The sequence below is a fragment of the Heloderma suspectum genome, chromosome 2 (genome assembly GCF_057233095.1).
Source record: "Heloderma suspectum isolate Gila_16-S chromosome 2, 16-S_ref, whole genome shotgun sequence".
Lineage (NCBI taxonomy): Eukaryota > Metazoa > Chordata > Lepidosauria > Squamata > Helodermatidae > Heloderma > Heloderma suspectum.
Window position 1 is genome coordinate 285,199,296 of NC_139459.1, and position 13,704 is coordinate 285,212,999.

Sequence of the window (13,704 nt, forward strand, 5' to 3'; positions counted from 1 at the left end):
GACTGGAAACATGAGAAATCAAAATGGACAGATTTATCCATCCCTACTCCAGAGTGAACATCTAACCCCCTGTGGCCAGAGTCACCACAAAATTGCTTCTAGGTTGGAGGGCTCCCCTTCACCATTTGACCTTATGGACTAGGCTAACTCATACCTCATGCACAGGACTGTATGAATATTACTGCGCACTCTCCCTGTGTATGCAGCCATCAGGTTGGCCTTGGTAGGCTGGAGCCCCTGGTCCTGAACAATAGGTTTCATAGCAGTCATAATCTGGTCCTGTTCATCTGGGGCATACAGGTTGGGTATGTCTCCTGAATTCAGAAGGTTGTTGATATCCTCAAGAAAGGACTCACTTTTAATCTAAAGAGAACATAAAACTGGTTCCACTGACAACTATAATGTTGTGCCCATCATTTCAGCCTCATAAATGTACATCCTAACGATCTCATCTTCCTGACTCACACAGGAAAATTCGGTGATTTGGAATGGAAAAATCTAAGTCACAAAGATAGCAGTGGTGTGTAGATAATGAGCAATAGCCCATTTAATGGGATGAGATCTGCACAGGAAAGTGAATAGTACGAATTCCCTTCTTTGTTATCATGAAATGATAATTCAGAGTTTAGACGGACATTTGAAATCTGAGTGGCATTTTTTGGATCGAACTCTAAACTCTAATTGCTTTTCTCGATATTTCACTTTTAAGGCAATAAATGTGCACTTGCTATCTATTTGTTACTTGCAATCTAGATGTCTTCTGTAAACCTTGCAAATACATTTTAGTGATATCATATTCTTCCAATATTAGATGGAAGACTAAATACTATATTTAGGACCTTCTCCCCTCCAAGACTACATCTATTGCTACTGGAAGGCATGAAAACTATTAGATATTGCTTGCAATGAGAATGCTGAAGAGTGACGCAACTTCATCTGTGCCCTCCCCCAATACTTATGCCATTCTATGACTTTTAAAATACGTTTTGCTTATTATTGGCAGGATTCTTGATGCTTTAGAGCAGCCTTTCCCCAATTTAGTGTCCTCCAGGTGTTTTGAACTAAAAGTCCCACCAGCACAGCCAATGGTTAGGGGTAATGGGAACTGTAGTCCAAACATCTGGAGGTTGGGGAGGCTGCCCCAGTACTTGGCAAGGATATTTCTTCCTTCAACGGTAGTGCTACACTGTTTTGTAACCTGCTTTTTTCTTTGTCTTTTCATTTATCTAAGAGTCAGCTTGATTCAGCTGCCTTGTGTGCTGGGTATGGAGGTGGAAATCCTTACAAAGCTCACTGTGTAGCCATGGGCAAGTGACTATGTCTCAACACAGCAGACCCACAGAATCGTTGAGAGGCTAAAATGTTGCTTTAAACTCCTTGAAGGAATGGCCTACTAAAAATGTAATATTAATAAATAATAATACATTTAGTTCTTTGAAGTCTGTGCACACAACTACCCAGCAGCATGATTATCCTCCTGCAACATGCCTACCCCTCTTCCTATTTGTGGAGCAGGTATCAGGCTACAAATGGGGGAGTTGTGTGAATGTAACTATCACACATGCAAAAATGAGGCTTAAGGCTACGGTCCTGTATTTACTGAACTCAATAGGGCTTCCTTCTGAATAAACATGTACAGGATCGTGTTGTAAGAGATCAATCCAGGACTCATTTGGATAAGCCCTAGAGTTGGGTAGGCAACCTGGTGCTCTCCAGATGTTGTGGGGTACACCTTCAATAAACCCTGACTATTACCAAGCTGGCTGGGGTTGATGGAGTTGTAGTCCAAAACATCTGGAAAGCACCAGGTTGCCTACTCCTGCCCTAGAGGTATGCAGAGCTATTATGCCATTTCTGGTTTTGAGGAAGTGCTCAAATGTAAATTTAGTTGACAGTTTTCCAAGATAACATTGCTTAGCCAAGCCTGATTGAAAAATAAAGATGACAGTGGGCAATCATCTTGAGACAAATCTAATCATTGTTCATGCAAAGCAGGGCTGGGGAACCTTTTTTGGCCTGAGGGCCGGGTTCTGTTTTGGAGAAGCTGACTGAGAAAGGGAGCCTTTTTCAGTGCTAAGTAGGGGAAAGCACTTATCTCCGATCACCTGCTGAATGGAGATAAGAGCTTTTCCTTCTATGGCAGAGGGGGCGGGACTAGAGGTTCCCCATCCCTGATGTAAAGGTCTAGCTAACTAGTGCATGAAGAAACATCAGTCCTGGCACTTTGCAGATTTGATTACCTGTGTATCTGTAAACAGAAATGTAATCTGCAGGCTTTGTAGACCAGCCTTAAGCATGATCTTTTTGATATCTTCTCTCCATTCAGATATCCCATAGTTCTTGGAAAGTTCTATCTGAAAACATTCATAATCAGCTCTGAAAAGGAAAGAATCTGAATCAGTGTATCGGCTACAATCCAAGATGTTAATATGTACACAAGAAGAACCACATATACAGGCACCATTTTCTTTGATATTTTCCCTACAGACATTCTGATTGCCCAGTAAGACAAACCACTTTGAAAATGAAGCAATGGTGTGTTTCTTTAGCAGGAAAAACTTCAGTGGTGAAAATGTCAAAAACATGTTCCAGGTGAGCATGTGGTTCTCTTCTCTGTACACATATCACTTCTTTGGATAGTGGCCATGTTTGGGCCTTTTTAACAGAATTACTTCTGGAAGTTCACTGAAACCTTTACTGAGGAAAATGAATCTACCTTAATCATCTCATGTTTAGACTACTACAACACAATCTAGGGCACGTCTGCCCTTGAAGAGTGTTTGGAAAATGCAGCTCCTGCAAAATGTGGCAGCCAGATCTTTCTGGTACATGCGTTCTTGTCCATATTACATCAGTCTTGCATCAACTGCACTGGCTGCCAATTTGTTTCCAGGCACAATTCAAAGTGCTAATTCTTATCTATAAAGCCCTAAATGGTTTGGGACCAGGGTATCTCAAAGACTACTTTCTGCCATATGAACCTGCCTGTAGTTTTAGATTTACTTCAAAAGTCCTTCTCTACATCTCACCACCAAGAGAGGCTACGTTGGCAGGAACATAGGACAGGGCCTTTACTGTGGTGGACCCGCAATTGTGGAACTCACTCCCTAAGGAGGTTAGACCACACTGTTCAGTTTTAGGTGGGCTTTTAAAAACCTTTATGTTCCAGATGGCTTTTGAGTAATTTTAAATGTATTAACTCCATTCTCTGTTTTCAAAATATTGTTTTTCTCCTGTTCTTAATCTGCTGTGTTATTATGTTGTTTTACATTATTTTGAAGTTTTAAATTGTAAATCACCTTGGGGAACCTTTTTGAGCTAAAAGGTGACTCTTGAATAATTTTATAAATTAATAAAATTAAATAACAGTATCATCAAAACAATTGGAAAAGGCTTGTGGCTTATGTTCTTCCATCACAGAATGAAGATATGCATCCCACAGATACCTTTCAAAGGAAGATAAGCACACCAAGTTGCAAATAGAGAAAGAAAGAAAGAAAGAAAGAAAGGGATGACCTAGAGGTGATAAAACCTCAGTTATATTTCAGCAGACCAAAGCAATGGATTACTTCACAAATAGTATGGAGCTCCTACACATAGTAGAGGAGCAGAATTGTATCTACCTGCCCATCTGGTGCACTTGTTCCACCTCTGGGCCTGCCTGGCATCCTCATGTTTGGATATAATGTTGACCCATCAAACTAACAAATGGGAGAAGCACTGAACACAGGAAAAAACACAAGAGAAACAATTCTCAAAGTGCCTAAGCAATTTTTTCATGCTGAACACATTTCAGAATCAAATTCCTTCTTCTTTGTTTATTCCTCTTACCAACAACCTGCAACAATGAGCTCTTTTGACTTTCTCCTCTGATAAATCAACCTTTGGTTTAGCAGAGGAGAAAGTCAAAAGTTCATTATTGAAAGTTGTTGGTAAGAGGAGTAATTGGCCCTGAAGAGGGAATTCTATTCCAAAATTTGTTGGGTGTGAATAAATCACTTCAGCACTTTGAGAATTGTTTGTCTCATTTTTTCCTGGATATAATGTTGGAATAGTAACTATGTTCAGGACATTTAATGCACATTGGCATGACCTGAGCAGTTCCCCCCTCATTTCGAGTGGTAACAGTCACACAGATTGCTCTTACGCATTGCGCTTCCCAAACATATAGACTGCCCCTACCAAGAACCACTGGAGAAAAACCTGCTTCAACTTCCCTGCTTTCCAGGTAATCCTGTCACAGCCTGCTGGCTCAGAAATTCATTACATGCATTTATATCTTACATGTGAGACGCTAGCTTGGTGAGTGATTGCCTTCCGCTGCCACCAACACCCAAGAGAAGAGCATTGCCCAGTGCCTGGCGCAGAATACGAGTGATACGGCAAATGTGCTGCAGAGCATCCAAGAAGAGCACTAGCTTCATTTTGGTAGTATTGATCTGATTGTATTCCTCCATATACTCCTCAATCACATGCATAAGCTGTGGCCAAAAAGGGAGAAAGAAGAAGGACAGTAACTCAAAACACCACTTTTCAGGAGGACACTCGTGGAGAAGAGCACCCACCTCTATGCATGCCAGATCCCATGGGTGATTTTAGAAAGACTATTCAGTGAAAAGAAAAACCTATGATCCAAGATCTACACCTTTCAGAAAAGAGGGGCAAACAATCTGGCTTTAATACCCAACCAAATTGTTGCACAAGTAACATCACCACTGAAATAGAGTCCACGACTTGAGCACGCTCCAGGAGAGAGCGCAGGACAGGAAGGCCTGGTGTGCTATGGTCCATGGGGTCACGAAGAGTCGGACACGACTGAACGACTGAACAACAACAACAAAAATAAATTGTAGCCAAGCCCAACAGGGGCTAGATCAACAGACTGGTCAGGACTTCAGAGGATGAATCTCATCTTAGCCAAGACGTCATATTATGGCCTTGGTTAAGTTATCTAATCCCTCAGCCACAATTTCTCTATCTGAGCAACAGGCATGACAAACCTCAGCCTACCTAAGAGCCTGGAATAATTAATGACTGTAATTCACTTAGTGATCATGAAAGAAAGCATACTGTTATCATTATTATCCTTGACTACATGGCAGCGAATGCAAAGGACACTGTTCCTTATTAAAATCTTTATACTTTTACCCTTTGCTTAATTAACATTTCCTCAGTACGCACAATATCCTTCCACTTGGGAGTTCTGCAGGAAGGGTAATTACTTGCAAAGGTCAGCTGTAAAGATTTTAATGGCATTCACTGCAGTACTAGGAACATAAAACTTGTCCCCCTTCCTAGCTTATTGCCTTCTCATAGCCTAAGTACAGAGCTCAAGTCATCTGCATAGCAGATTCCCAACTGTTCTTTATTACTTGCCTGAACACTAAAGGAAGCAGGGGGCTTCTGGAGAAAGCAACATAATCTACGTCTGTTCTGTCCTCTTCTATCCTGGTTCAACCTTCATTCTCAGCATGCTTCTAGAGCTCAGTCTATCCTTGTACAACCTTAGCCTTTTTTGCTCTGGAAATTGTAACTGCTTCTAATATAGGCCTACGACACTGACCCTGCGTATCAATGATGTTCTAGAAGCGCAGAATGACATCTTATGCTTTTATTAACTGCACCCACATGATATGTTGTGCAGGATGAATTAAAAAGGAAAGAAACACAAAAGTAGAGAAGCATCATAAGCATCCTACCTTTGCTTTGTCATCAATCAGTTCATAAAGCTTCACATCAGCACCAGGCATCATGAAATCCCCATAGAGAAGGGGCTGATAAGGAACAACTTCTTCAAAGTAGGTTTCCCATTCCAACATCATGCTCTTCATTAGGTCATCAAACCAAATTCGGTCCTCCTCATTAACCAGACGGTCACAGAACACACGGCAGCTCTCATGGTACCACAGTCTCAGCAGGGGCAGTTTATCCTGGCAAAAAATTCCAGCAACAGACTTAACTAGTGTACTCTCCTTGGTACCCACAGGACCTCAAATAATTTTTTCTTTTAAAAAAATGATTTTTATTGAGTTTTAATCACATATTCTCAGTGTAATCAGTGGGCACATAAAATATTCTAACAAACACAAACATTACATAGGAAATTCAATTACAGTCAACTGGGATCACAGGAGTTTCAATGTATCAATAACCTTGTATTTATCCACAGAAGTTCTTCAGGGGTTTAAGATTCAGTTGTAATTATCGAAATGTGTCTCCACATCTGTCCATGACATGATGGTAGTTTTCTCTGGGAACCTTGTTTATTGATAAAGTCTATGAATTTATACCAGATTGTATGGAAGGTGTCAAATTATTTTTGTTGTCTTTGTGCCCTTATCTGTTTAGTTAGTTTTTCAGCCAACACAATATTCCAAAGGTAGTTATACCACACAATTATTGATAGATATGTAGACTCTTTCCAATTCTTTGCTGTTAATTGACGAGATGCTACCATCATAAAAAAATCGTTTAACCTAAATAATCTGGCCTGCTTCCATGTGCTAACATCAAATAATTTTCTAATTTGCCATTTCTGGAGGAAAACAGACACATAATGGAACTCTACAGGTTGTTTTCAAAACAGTAAGCAACTAGGCTAAAACTAGTTATCTATAAAGGAGCTAATATTGCAAAGAAACACACAGAACATGATTTTCCTAAAAAGACATTTGAAATCCATTACGTATTTCTAGGTTCTCTCTTGTTACATATTCCCCCTAAGGCACTGCCCCAACTCTGATGTTAATACAGTAGGAAATTTCCCTTTTCCAGTCCAATTTACATGGAAATAATCTTTATAAACTAACGGACAAAATATTGGGAAAGCTGGAAGGATCAATCTGTGGATAAATCCATGCACCCTGATTTTGGTGCTAGATATCTGAGGTATTCTTGGACACTCAGATAGATTCTGCCTTTTTCGTGGTTATGCTGCACAACAGATACTGCAGGCTAAAGTACTCATGAGGCAGGATAACTATGGGTGTATTATACAGATGTAATTCATCTGCTGCTGCCACCAAAGAGGAAAAAGCTATCCCAGAATTATGTCCCAGATCCACCACAACTACAGTCCATGTGGATTTCAGATGCAACTCCTAGGTAAAAGCAGAATACTTTTCTTTATGTCGGGTAGTAGAAAATGCACAAAAAAGGATAACTACTCAGGAAGTTAATTTATCAGGAAATGCTACGTAATTTCTATTCAGATGCACTTCCCACCATAGAACAGATATGTCGGAGGAGCACTCACCACAATTTTGGCAGGTTCTGCCATGAGCATCCCTTGGAAAACCTTGGAAAGATCCCTCAGATTAAATGTATAATGAGACTTTGCTGGAGTGGGCAACAGTTGGGACGTGATGGTTGAATACACTCTTATGGTGGCATCAACAAGGGGTTCATTTAGGTCCTCCACTTGAGGGCATCCAGCTAAAAAAGTGGAGAAATGCTGATCAGCATTGCAGTGGGGTCTTTTCAAGACAGGAAAAAAACAATAGGGATGTTGTGTCCAGCAAAATACAATAGGCTGGCTTGGGACATAGTCAGATTATTGTTGCAAAAATAGATTTACCACTATCTCACAGTAGATATTACCCATTCCTTCAGCCTACATTGTCGATGAATCTGCTGTTGAAGCATGACTTCTGGCTACCCCAGATTTTGCTCAGTTCAATTTGTACAAAATGTGGCTGCCAGGGGGCTGTATGGTGACAGCAGGTTGGATCATATCATTATGTTCCTTTACCATCTTCACTGATTAACACATTTCTTTTGGGGCTCAATTCAGGATGCTGGTTATGACCTTAAAAGCCCTTAAGGGCCTGGAACTAGGCTGTCTGAGAACTCCATCTCACTTCTGAGGTCCTTCTTTGACTCCCACTGTCTTCAGAGGTGCTGTGGGTGGGTAGGAGAGATGGGAGGTTTGGATTGTGGCACCCAGTATGTGTAATAGCCTCCAAAGAGAGGTTTGTCTAGCACCTTTGCTACCTATTTTTATACTGGTGGTGAAACTGGCCTTATTTTGACAGATATTTTCAGGACATGTTGCCTTTTAAATTGGTTTTAAATTACTACCACTGGATTTGTATTATTTTAGATTGCTTAAATTGGTTGTTTGTCGTTGCAACTCTGTAAGCTGCCTCGATTACAGTCAATACAGAAAAATGGGGTAACTTTTTTTAGTATGTACGAAGAATTGAAATATTATCCCTTAACACACTTAAATAATATTTTTGCCCATACAATCATGGTTGCTAGAGAATGATAAAAGGGTGTTTCTTTCTAACCTTCCAAACTGTTAGTGAAGGATGGCCCTTCTGTGTTAGTTATTATGAGAAAATAATTCAAGAGTGTTATACATTTTACATTAATTAATGAATCTAGAAAGTACTTGGGAAAAGTGTAATATCTTTAATTGGCTGACAAGATGCTATAAAAGGTTAGGGCACACTCCTATGGGGATAGTCAGCTACCTCTAAACTTGGAGGTGACCAACTATTCAACATAGGGCAGGCGGAGCGCAGAGGGGAACTTCTCCTCCACACACTAGCTGCCCTGCATTTGCAGCTAGATAGCTGATTTCGGCTGTCTAGCCAGGGCACCTCAGAGCGGGGGGTGGGTGGAAGGCCAGACAGCGCATAGGAAGCATTGTAACAGTGCTTCTGCCATCCCCTCCCCTCCCTGCCCCCAGGAACGCCCCCTTTTTGACCACTCCATGTTGCTCTTACGCAGAGCAAGGGACGAACCATACCACCTATGCAGTGGAGAGTGGCTCTGACCTTGGTTCCCAGAAAATGAAAAATCTAATGGCCATCTAGCCACTGTCTAGGGGGCACAGGATTGCGCCCTAAGTGGACTTTAACTGGAAAGGTAGAAAAGTATTCTCCTATCCTTATATTTAGAATTCCATGACTGATAACCCCTAAGATAAAAAATAACACATTTTAACCCACCACACACAGATTTTAGCCTAAAAAGCAGATATCAGCAAAATCTTTTGAATAATTAGTTTCAGGCAGCTAAAAATGATATTCTTTATCATAGAGAGGAGGGATCCCTCTGATTTAATTCTACTTAAAACACTTCTAAACCAGCTTTTTACAGCTTTCATTCCTATATGAGGTTATCCATTGACACAGCTTCTGTAGGGCAGTTTTATACTTCAGGTTGTAAACTCACTGGCCATGTGCACACTGGTATTACACCAGCATTTCTCACAGCAAACACATAAATTAGGGATGACGCACGTGCAACTGGAGATCCGAGCCCACACAAGATTCCCAGACACATGTACACGGGAGTTTCAAAATACGTGTACATGCATTCACGTACAGTATGTTGTCCACAATTCACCTGCTTCCTGCAAGAAACACTGGTGCAGCACTGGCGTACATATACCAAATGTTTGCAGCATTCACTATGGCAATGCCTTACATAAGCCAGACCTGGCACACTTAGCTTTATCTTTTATTTGATTGTGACTGGAAAAATTGACATTCATAGAAGTGGCAAATAGTGACCATTCTCCTGTGGGATTTGATCCAAATCTTCTAGCTATTTCAAGCAAATGAGACTTATTTTCTCTAAGCCTTAGATAGATGAAAGATTAACTTGTACTTAGGTTACTTACGGACTGGATCTCTGTAACATACTTCTCCTAGCCGTCCAGCTAAAAAATCAAGAAATAAATATAAAACTGTTGACATAAGACAGGTATATTTGTCACTCAATTCCACGCACATAATTTGTTTTCTTTACACCCACACAATTAAGCAAGGGCATATATTTTTTGACATTTAGCAGTAAACACAAGGGACCTGCAACAAAAATGTTGCAGTGTATCCTCACTCCCTAAGACAGCGGCAGGGAACTATTTTCAGGCCAAGGGCTGCATTGCCTCAGTAGTGGGCAGGGCTACAGCCCAAAGTGGGGGTGGCCAGTGGTAGCAGTAGGTGGGAACATCCACACACTCTCACACATGCAAACACCATTCATACAGACATATACACACTATTCACACACACACACACACCCCATTCATATAATACACACACACCTTCCCAATCAGCTAGGCAGCGTGGAGCAGAGAGAACATGGGGAGGGGGGGTTTAAGCCTATGATCTCCACCCCCCCCCCCACTACTCAGGAAACACTGTCAGGAAAGACAGCAAGCTGGTGATCCAGGTGCAGCATGATCTCTTCCTCAATTGCCAGCTGGCTGCATTATCTCCCTGTGCACTAATGAAGGGGAACCATTTTTTCAGTGCACAGAGAGGAATGCCAGTGAAGTGGCGATTTTGGAAGAGATCACTCTCTTCCTGGGTCACCAGCTGCCTGTGTTTCCTTTCTGTACACCAAGAAAAGGGAGCCCTTTTCTAAGCACATGGAGAGGAATCCTGATGGAGCAAGGGAAACCTTCAGGAACCGCCGCTTGAAAGCGCTCCAGGGGTCTTGAGGCAGCGGCTCCCAACTGAGCTAGCTTCCCTCTCCCCTCGGCCTTCTCCAAGGTACATGGCTTTGAGGAAGGGGAAGGGCCTTGTCCAGAGCCTTGGTGGGCTGGATGGGGAGGCCTGGCAGGCTGGAGATTCCCCACCACTGCCCTAAGAGGAGTGCTTTTGTTCAGGGCTCCAGTCAGCCTATAACAGGATCTTTGTAGCACTGTTCAGGGCTTAGGGGAGGGGGGATTGTTTCTCTTAACTGCCACCTCAACATTCCATATGTCCTGGAGGCTCACAGGTTCTTCTCAAGCGGGACCTAGTTTTTTTTTCTTTTACCTTACAAACCTATATATTTATGCATACCTAAGGAATCAACCTGGGTATGTAGAAACCACTACCTTCTTTTTGGGTGGCCCAATGTCCCTTTCAAACTGACAGGTGCCTGGTATAAAATAGCATACCTCATGTCAAGTACAATGAAGCTATGGTATTATATCTGGAAAAAATGGACCTTATATTTGAATGGTTTGTTGTAGCGACTTAATTGGCTGAACAATAAATGTGGGCTTAGAAACTGGACCTCAGTCTACCACATTAAAGAGGAAATTTATTGTTACTGATACAACTCAGAGTAACTTCCTGTGTAAGTACACTCTTTCTAGATTTACTTTAGGACTGCAGAACTTGGCGCAAAGAAAGTAAACAATAAGTCACATGTTTTCTTGATATAAAGGAAATATATTTTAGCAGGTATTAATTAAATAGCGTAGGAACCTATTATAATATACATCTAGAACTATAGTCTGCCCCTAAAATAAAAATACTTTGTATTTTTAAAGCCTCATTGTCCTTTCACTGACACTGATGTCATTTTTCTGACTTCATTTCCACAAAGAAAATTGAAAAAAGATCTAGCATAAAATATTTAGGGAGATATTTGAAAGCACTCTGCCTTTCCACTGGAAAAAGGGAAATATATAACACTGGTGCCTTGGAAAGCCCACATGGTATATTGTGTTCGGAATCCCAAACCTTGTCAAAACAGGACTGAATAAAACCTAATAAATCCCATGTGCGGTATGCAGATACCATTGCACACATTGTAAGATTACGAACCTGGTTTATTCAATATCCTACAGGGAATCTAGGGTTAAACCTGGCCTACACAGTTTATGACCCATAAAGCCAAATGTAGTCTACTAGTGCATGACATACATGGCAGCCCCCATTTTTGCAGTTTCAGGCTGGCAGCAGCAACAGGTGAGTTATTGTGCCCTTGGCATGTCACAGTACATGGGTGGTGGGCTGCATTTGGCTTTGCGACCTAGGCAAATCCAATAATTTAACTAATTATACTTAGCAAATAAATACTCTGCAACAAAGTTTGCAGAGTATCAGCAACAGAACCTACTACATGGTATCGCCTTACTTTGTATCTCTCAAGATCTTTGACCCACACAGACAGCAACTGCAGTCTAAATAATATGGCAGGGAAAAAATAACAGTCTCATGGAGCAGTAATATTGCCCTTCAAGAATCTCTCACATTCCTGTATCAAACATTTCTCAATCATGTAGCATATCAGAGGCTAATCAAGAAAGAAAGAAAGAAAGAAAGAAAGTCCTGTATCCTTATAACCCACCCATCCAATTGCTTAAAATAGTGGAGAAAATTTTCTTCTTGCTGCTATCCTCCATTTCAGTGAATGAGAGATAGTTGAAATGGCGGGTAAGGCGTGGGGTGACGGCATTTCTTCCTCCACCAGGTGGTCCCATGGCACCGACAAAATTAATATCGACCAACTTCTTAAAGGTACCTGACAAAACATTCCAGAGAAGAATGACAGCACATATGAATTCCAAGGCTCCACAAAGAGTGGGGGCGTGGGGTAGGGAACTATATGCTAAAGGCAAGTTACTCCAGAACTAGCCTGGCTGGCCTGGAAAGGAAACTGTTTTACGTACAGAAGGGTAAAGTTCATACCGATTTGTTTCCTATCGTACCAGCCATTATGATCCATCCACTGTCGAAGAAGCTCAATGGGTGGCTGGGCACCATAGGTCTCTAGTGCTGGCATGTTGAGATCATCAATGAAAAATATGAAGTACCTGCCAAGTGGAGGGCCAAAAACTCCCTTGCGCCTGTAGATATCCAGACAAGAATAAAGATTACTGAATGGCACACATGCTGAAAGTGCTCCAGTCTTTAGTACAATTCAAAAGCAATCTACTACATAGACTGTATATGGAGCTGCACACCTTAGTAAAGGTCTGTATCTGTCCCCACCTATTTCTTGATAAAGTGTAGCCACATGCTAAGAGAGACCTGCAGGGAAAATTCACAGAGCAAATTCTGTCTCGAGAAATACAGATGTCTTATGAACGTGGTAATATGAACAAAATGTAATGTGATGATCCTGTTGCTTGGCTGAGGAATCCATGTATAATCCATGAATGATTATGGAAAATGCTTTAACATCTCAAGTGGAGAATATGCTCTTCAGCATTTCAGTATTAGCTGGCAGAAATTCAAGAGCATACCTGTACGACATGCAGAAAATATATTTCATATGACCGTTCCACTAGAGGTCAGGAGATAAAATAATCAATTTTGAATGGTAAGAAGTAAAATAGCAGTGTTGCTACAGAACCCAAAGGGTAGGAATAAAACTGCCAAACTCAAGGCAGTTTCCATAAATATTTAGGCCCTATGTTCTGTGAATGCTTTCTATCAATAAGGTCAAAATATCCAGTGGTTCAGGAACAAGCAGGAATTCCCAAAGCCATATCATTCATTGAATACTTATCCCATGACTGTTTGCCTACTATGCTAGTCCTGTGGAGGCGCCGATCAGCCTATGGGATTGCTACTGCTCCCAGGATGGGTAAACAACTAAATCAATTCCTTAATATTTTCATTCTTGTTTTAAACTATTTCTATTTTTATGCTTAACTTCTTCAGCAAATTTGGAATGATGGCTCATAAATGCTAAAAACAAATGCAATAAATAAGGACAAAATTGTATTGCGACAAGAGAGTTTTGCCTTTTATCCAGCTTGCTGTCAATGAGGTCTTGGGTTTGGTTGGCTGAGGTTCGAGCAGAGAACATTAGAAAGTGGCTGATAAATTCTAGCGGCAGGTTCTTCAGAAGCTTGTCTGCTATAGTGAGGGTCTTCCCAGTCCCCGTGGGACCAATACAAAGAACCTACGTTTGGAAAAGAAAACTGTTACCACTGGATGTACAGACTGTAATTGCACTTTC

General features: G+C 41.2%; 1 protein-coding gene across 1 annotated transcript in view; it reads right to left on the reverse strand.

Moving 5' to 3' along the window:
- Positions 1-13,704, reverse strand: part of DNAH1 (dynein axonemal heavy chain 1) — a 150,001-nt gene that overhangs the window by 55,892 nt on the left and 80,405 nt on the right. The window contains exons 42-50 of the mRNA XM_084839702.1: positions 13,487-13,647; positions 12,426-12,583; positions 12,085-12,258; positions 9,635-9,673; positions 7,256-7,434; positions 5,700-5,930; positions 4,285-4,481; positions 2,241-2,376; positions 155-363 (exon numbers count right to left, since the gene is read on the reverse strand). Of these exons, the coding sequence (XP_084695828.1) occupies positions 155-363; positions 2,241-2,376; positions 4,285-4,481; positions 5,700-5,930; positions 7,256-7,434; positions 9,635-9,673; positions 12,085-12,258; positions 12,426-12,583; positions 13,487-13,647 (1,484 nt within the window). The remainder of the gene's footprint in view (positions 1-154; positions 364-2,240; positions 2,377-4,284; positions 4,482-5,699; positions 5,931-7,255; positions 7,435-9,634; positions 9,674-12,084; positions 12,259-12,425; positions 12,584-13,486; positions 13,648-13,704) is intronic.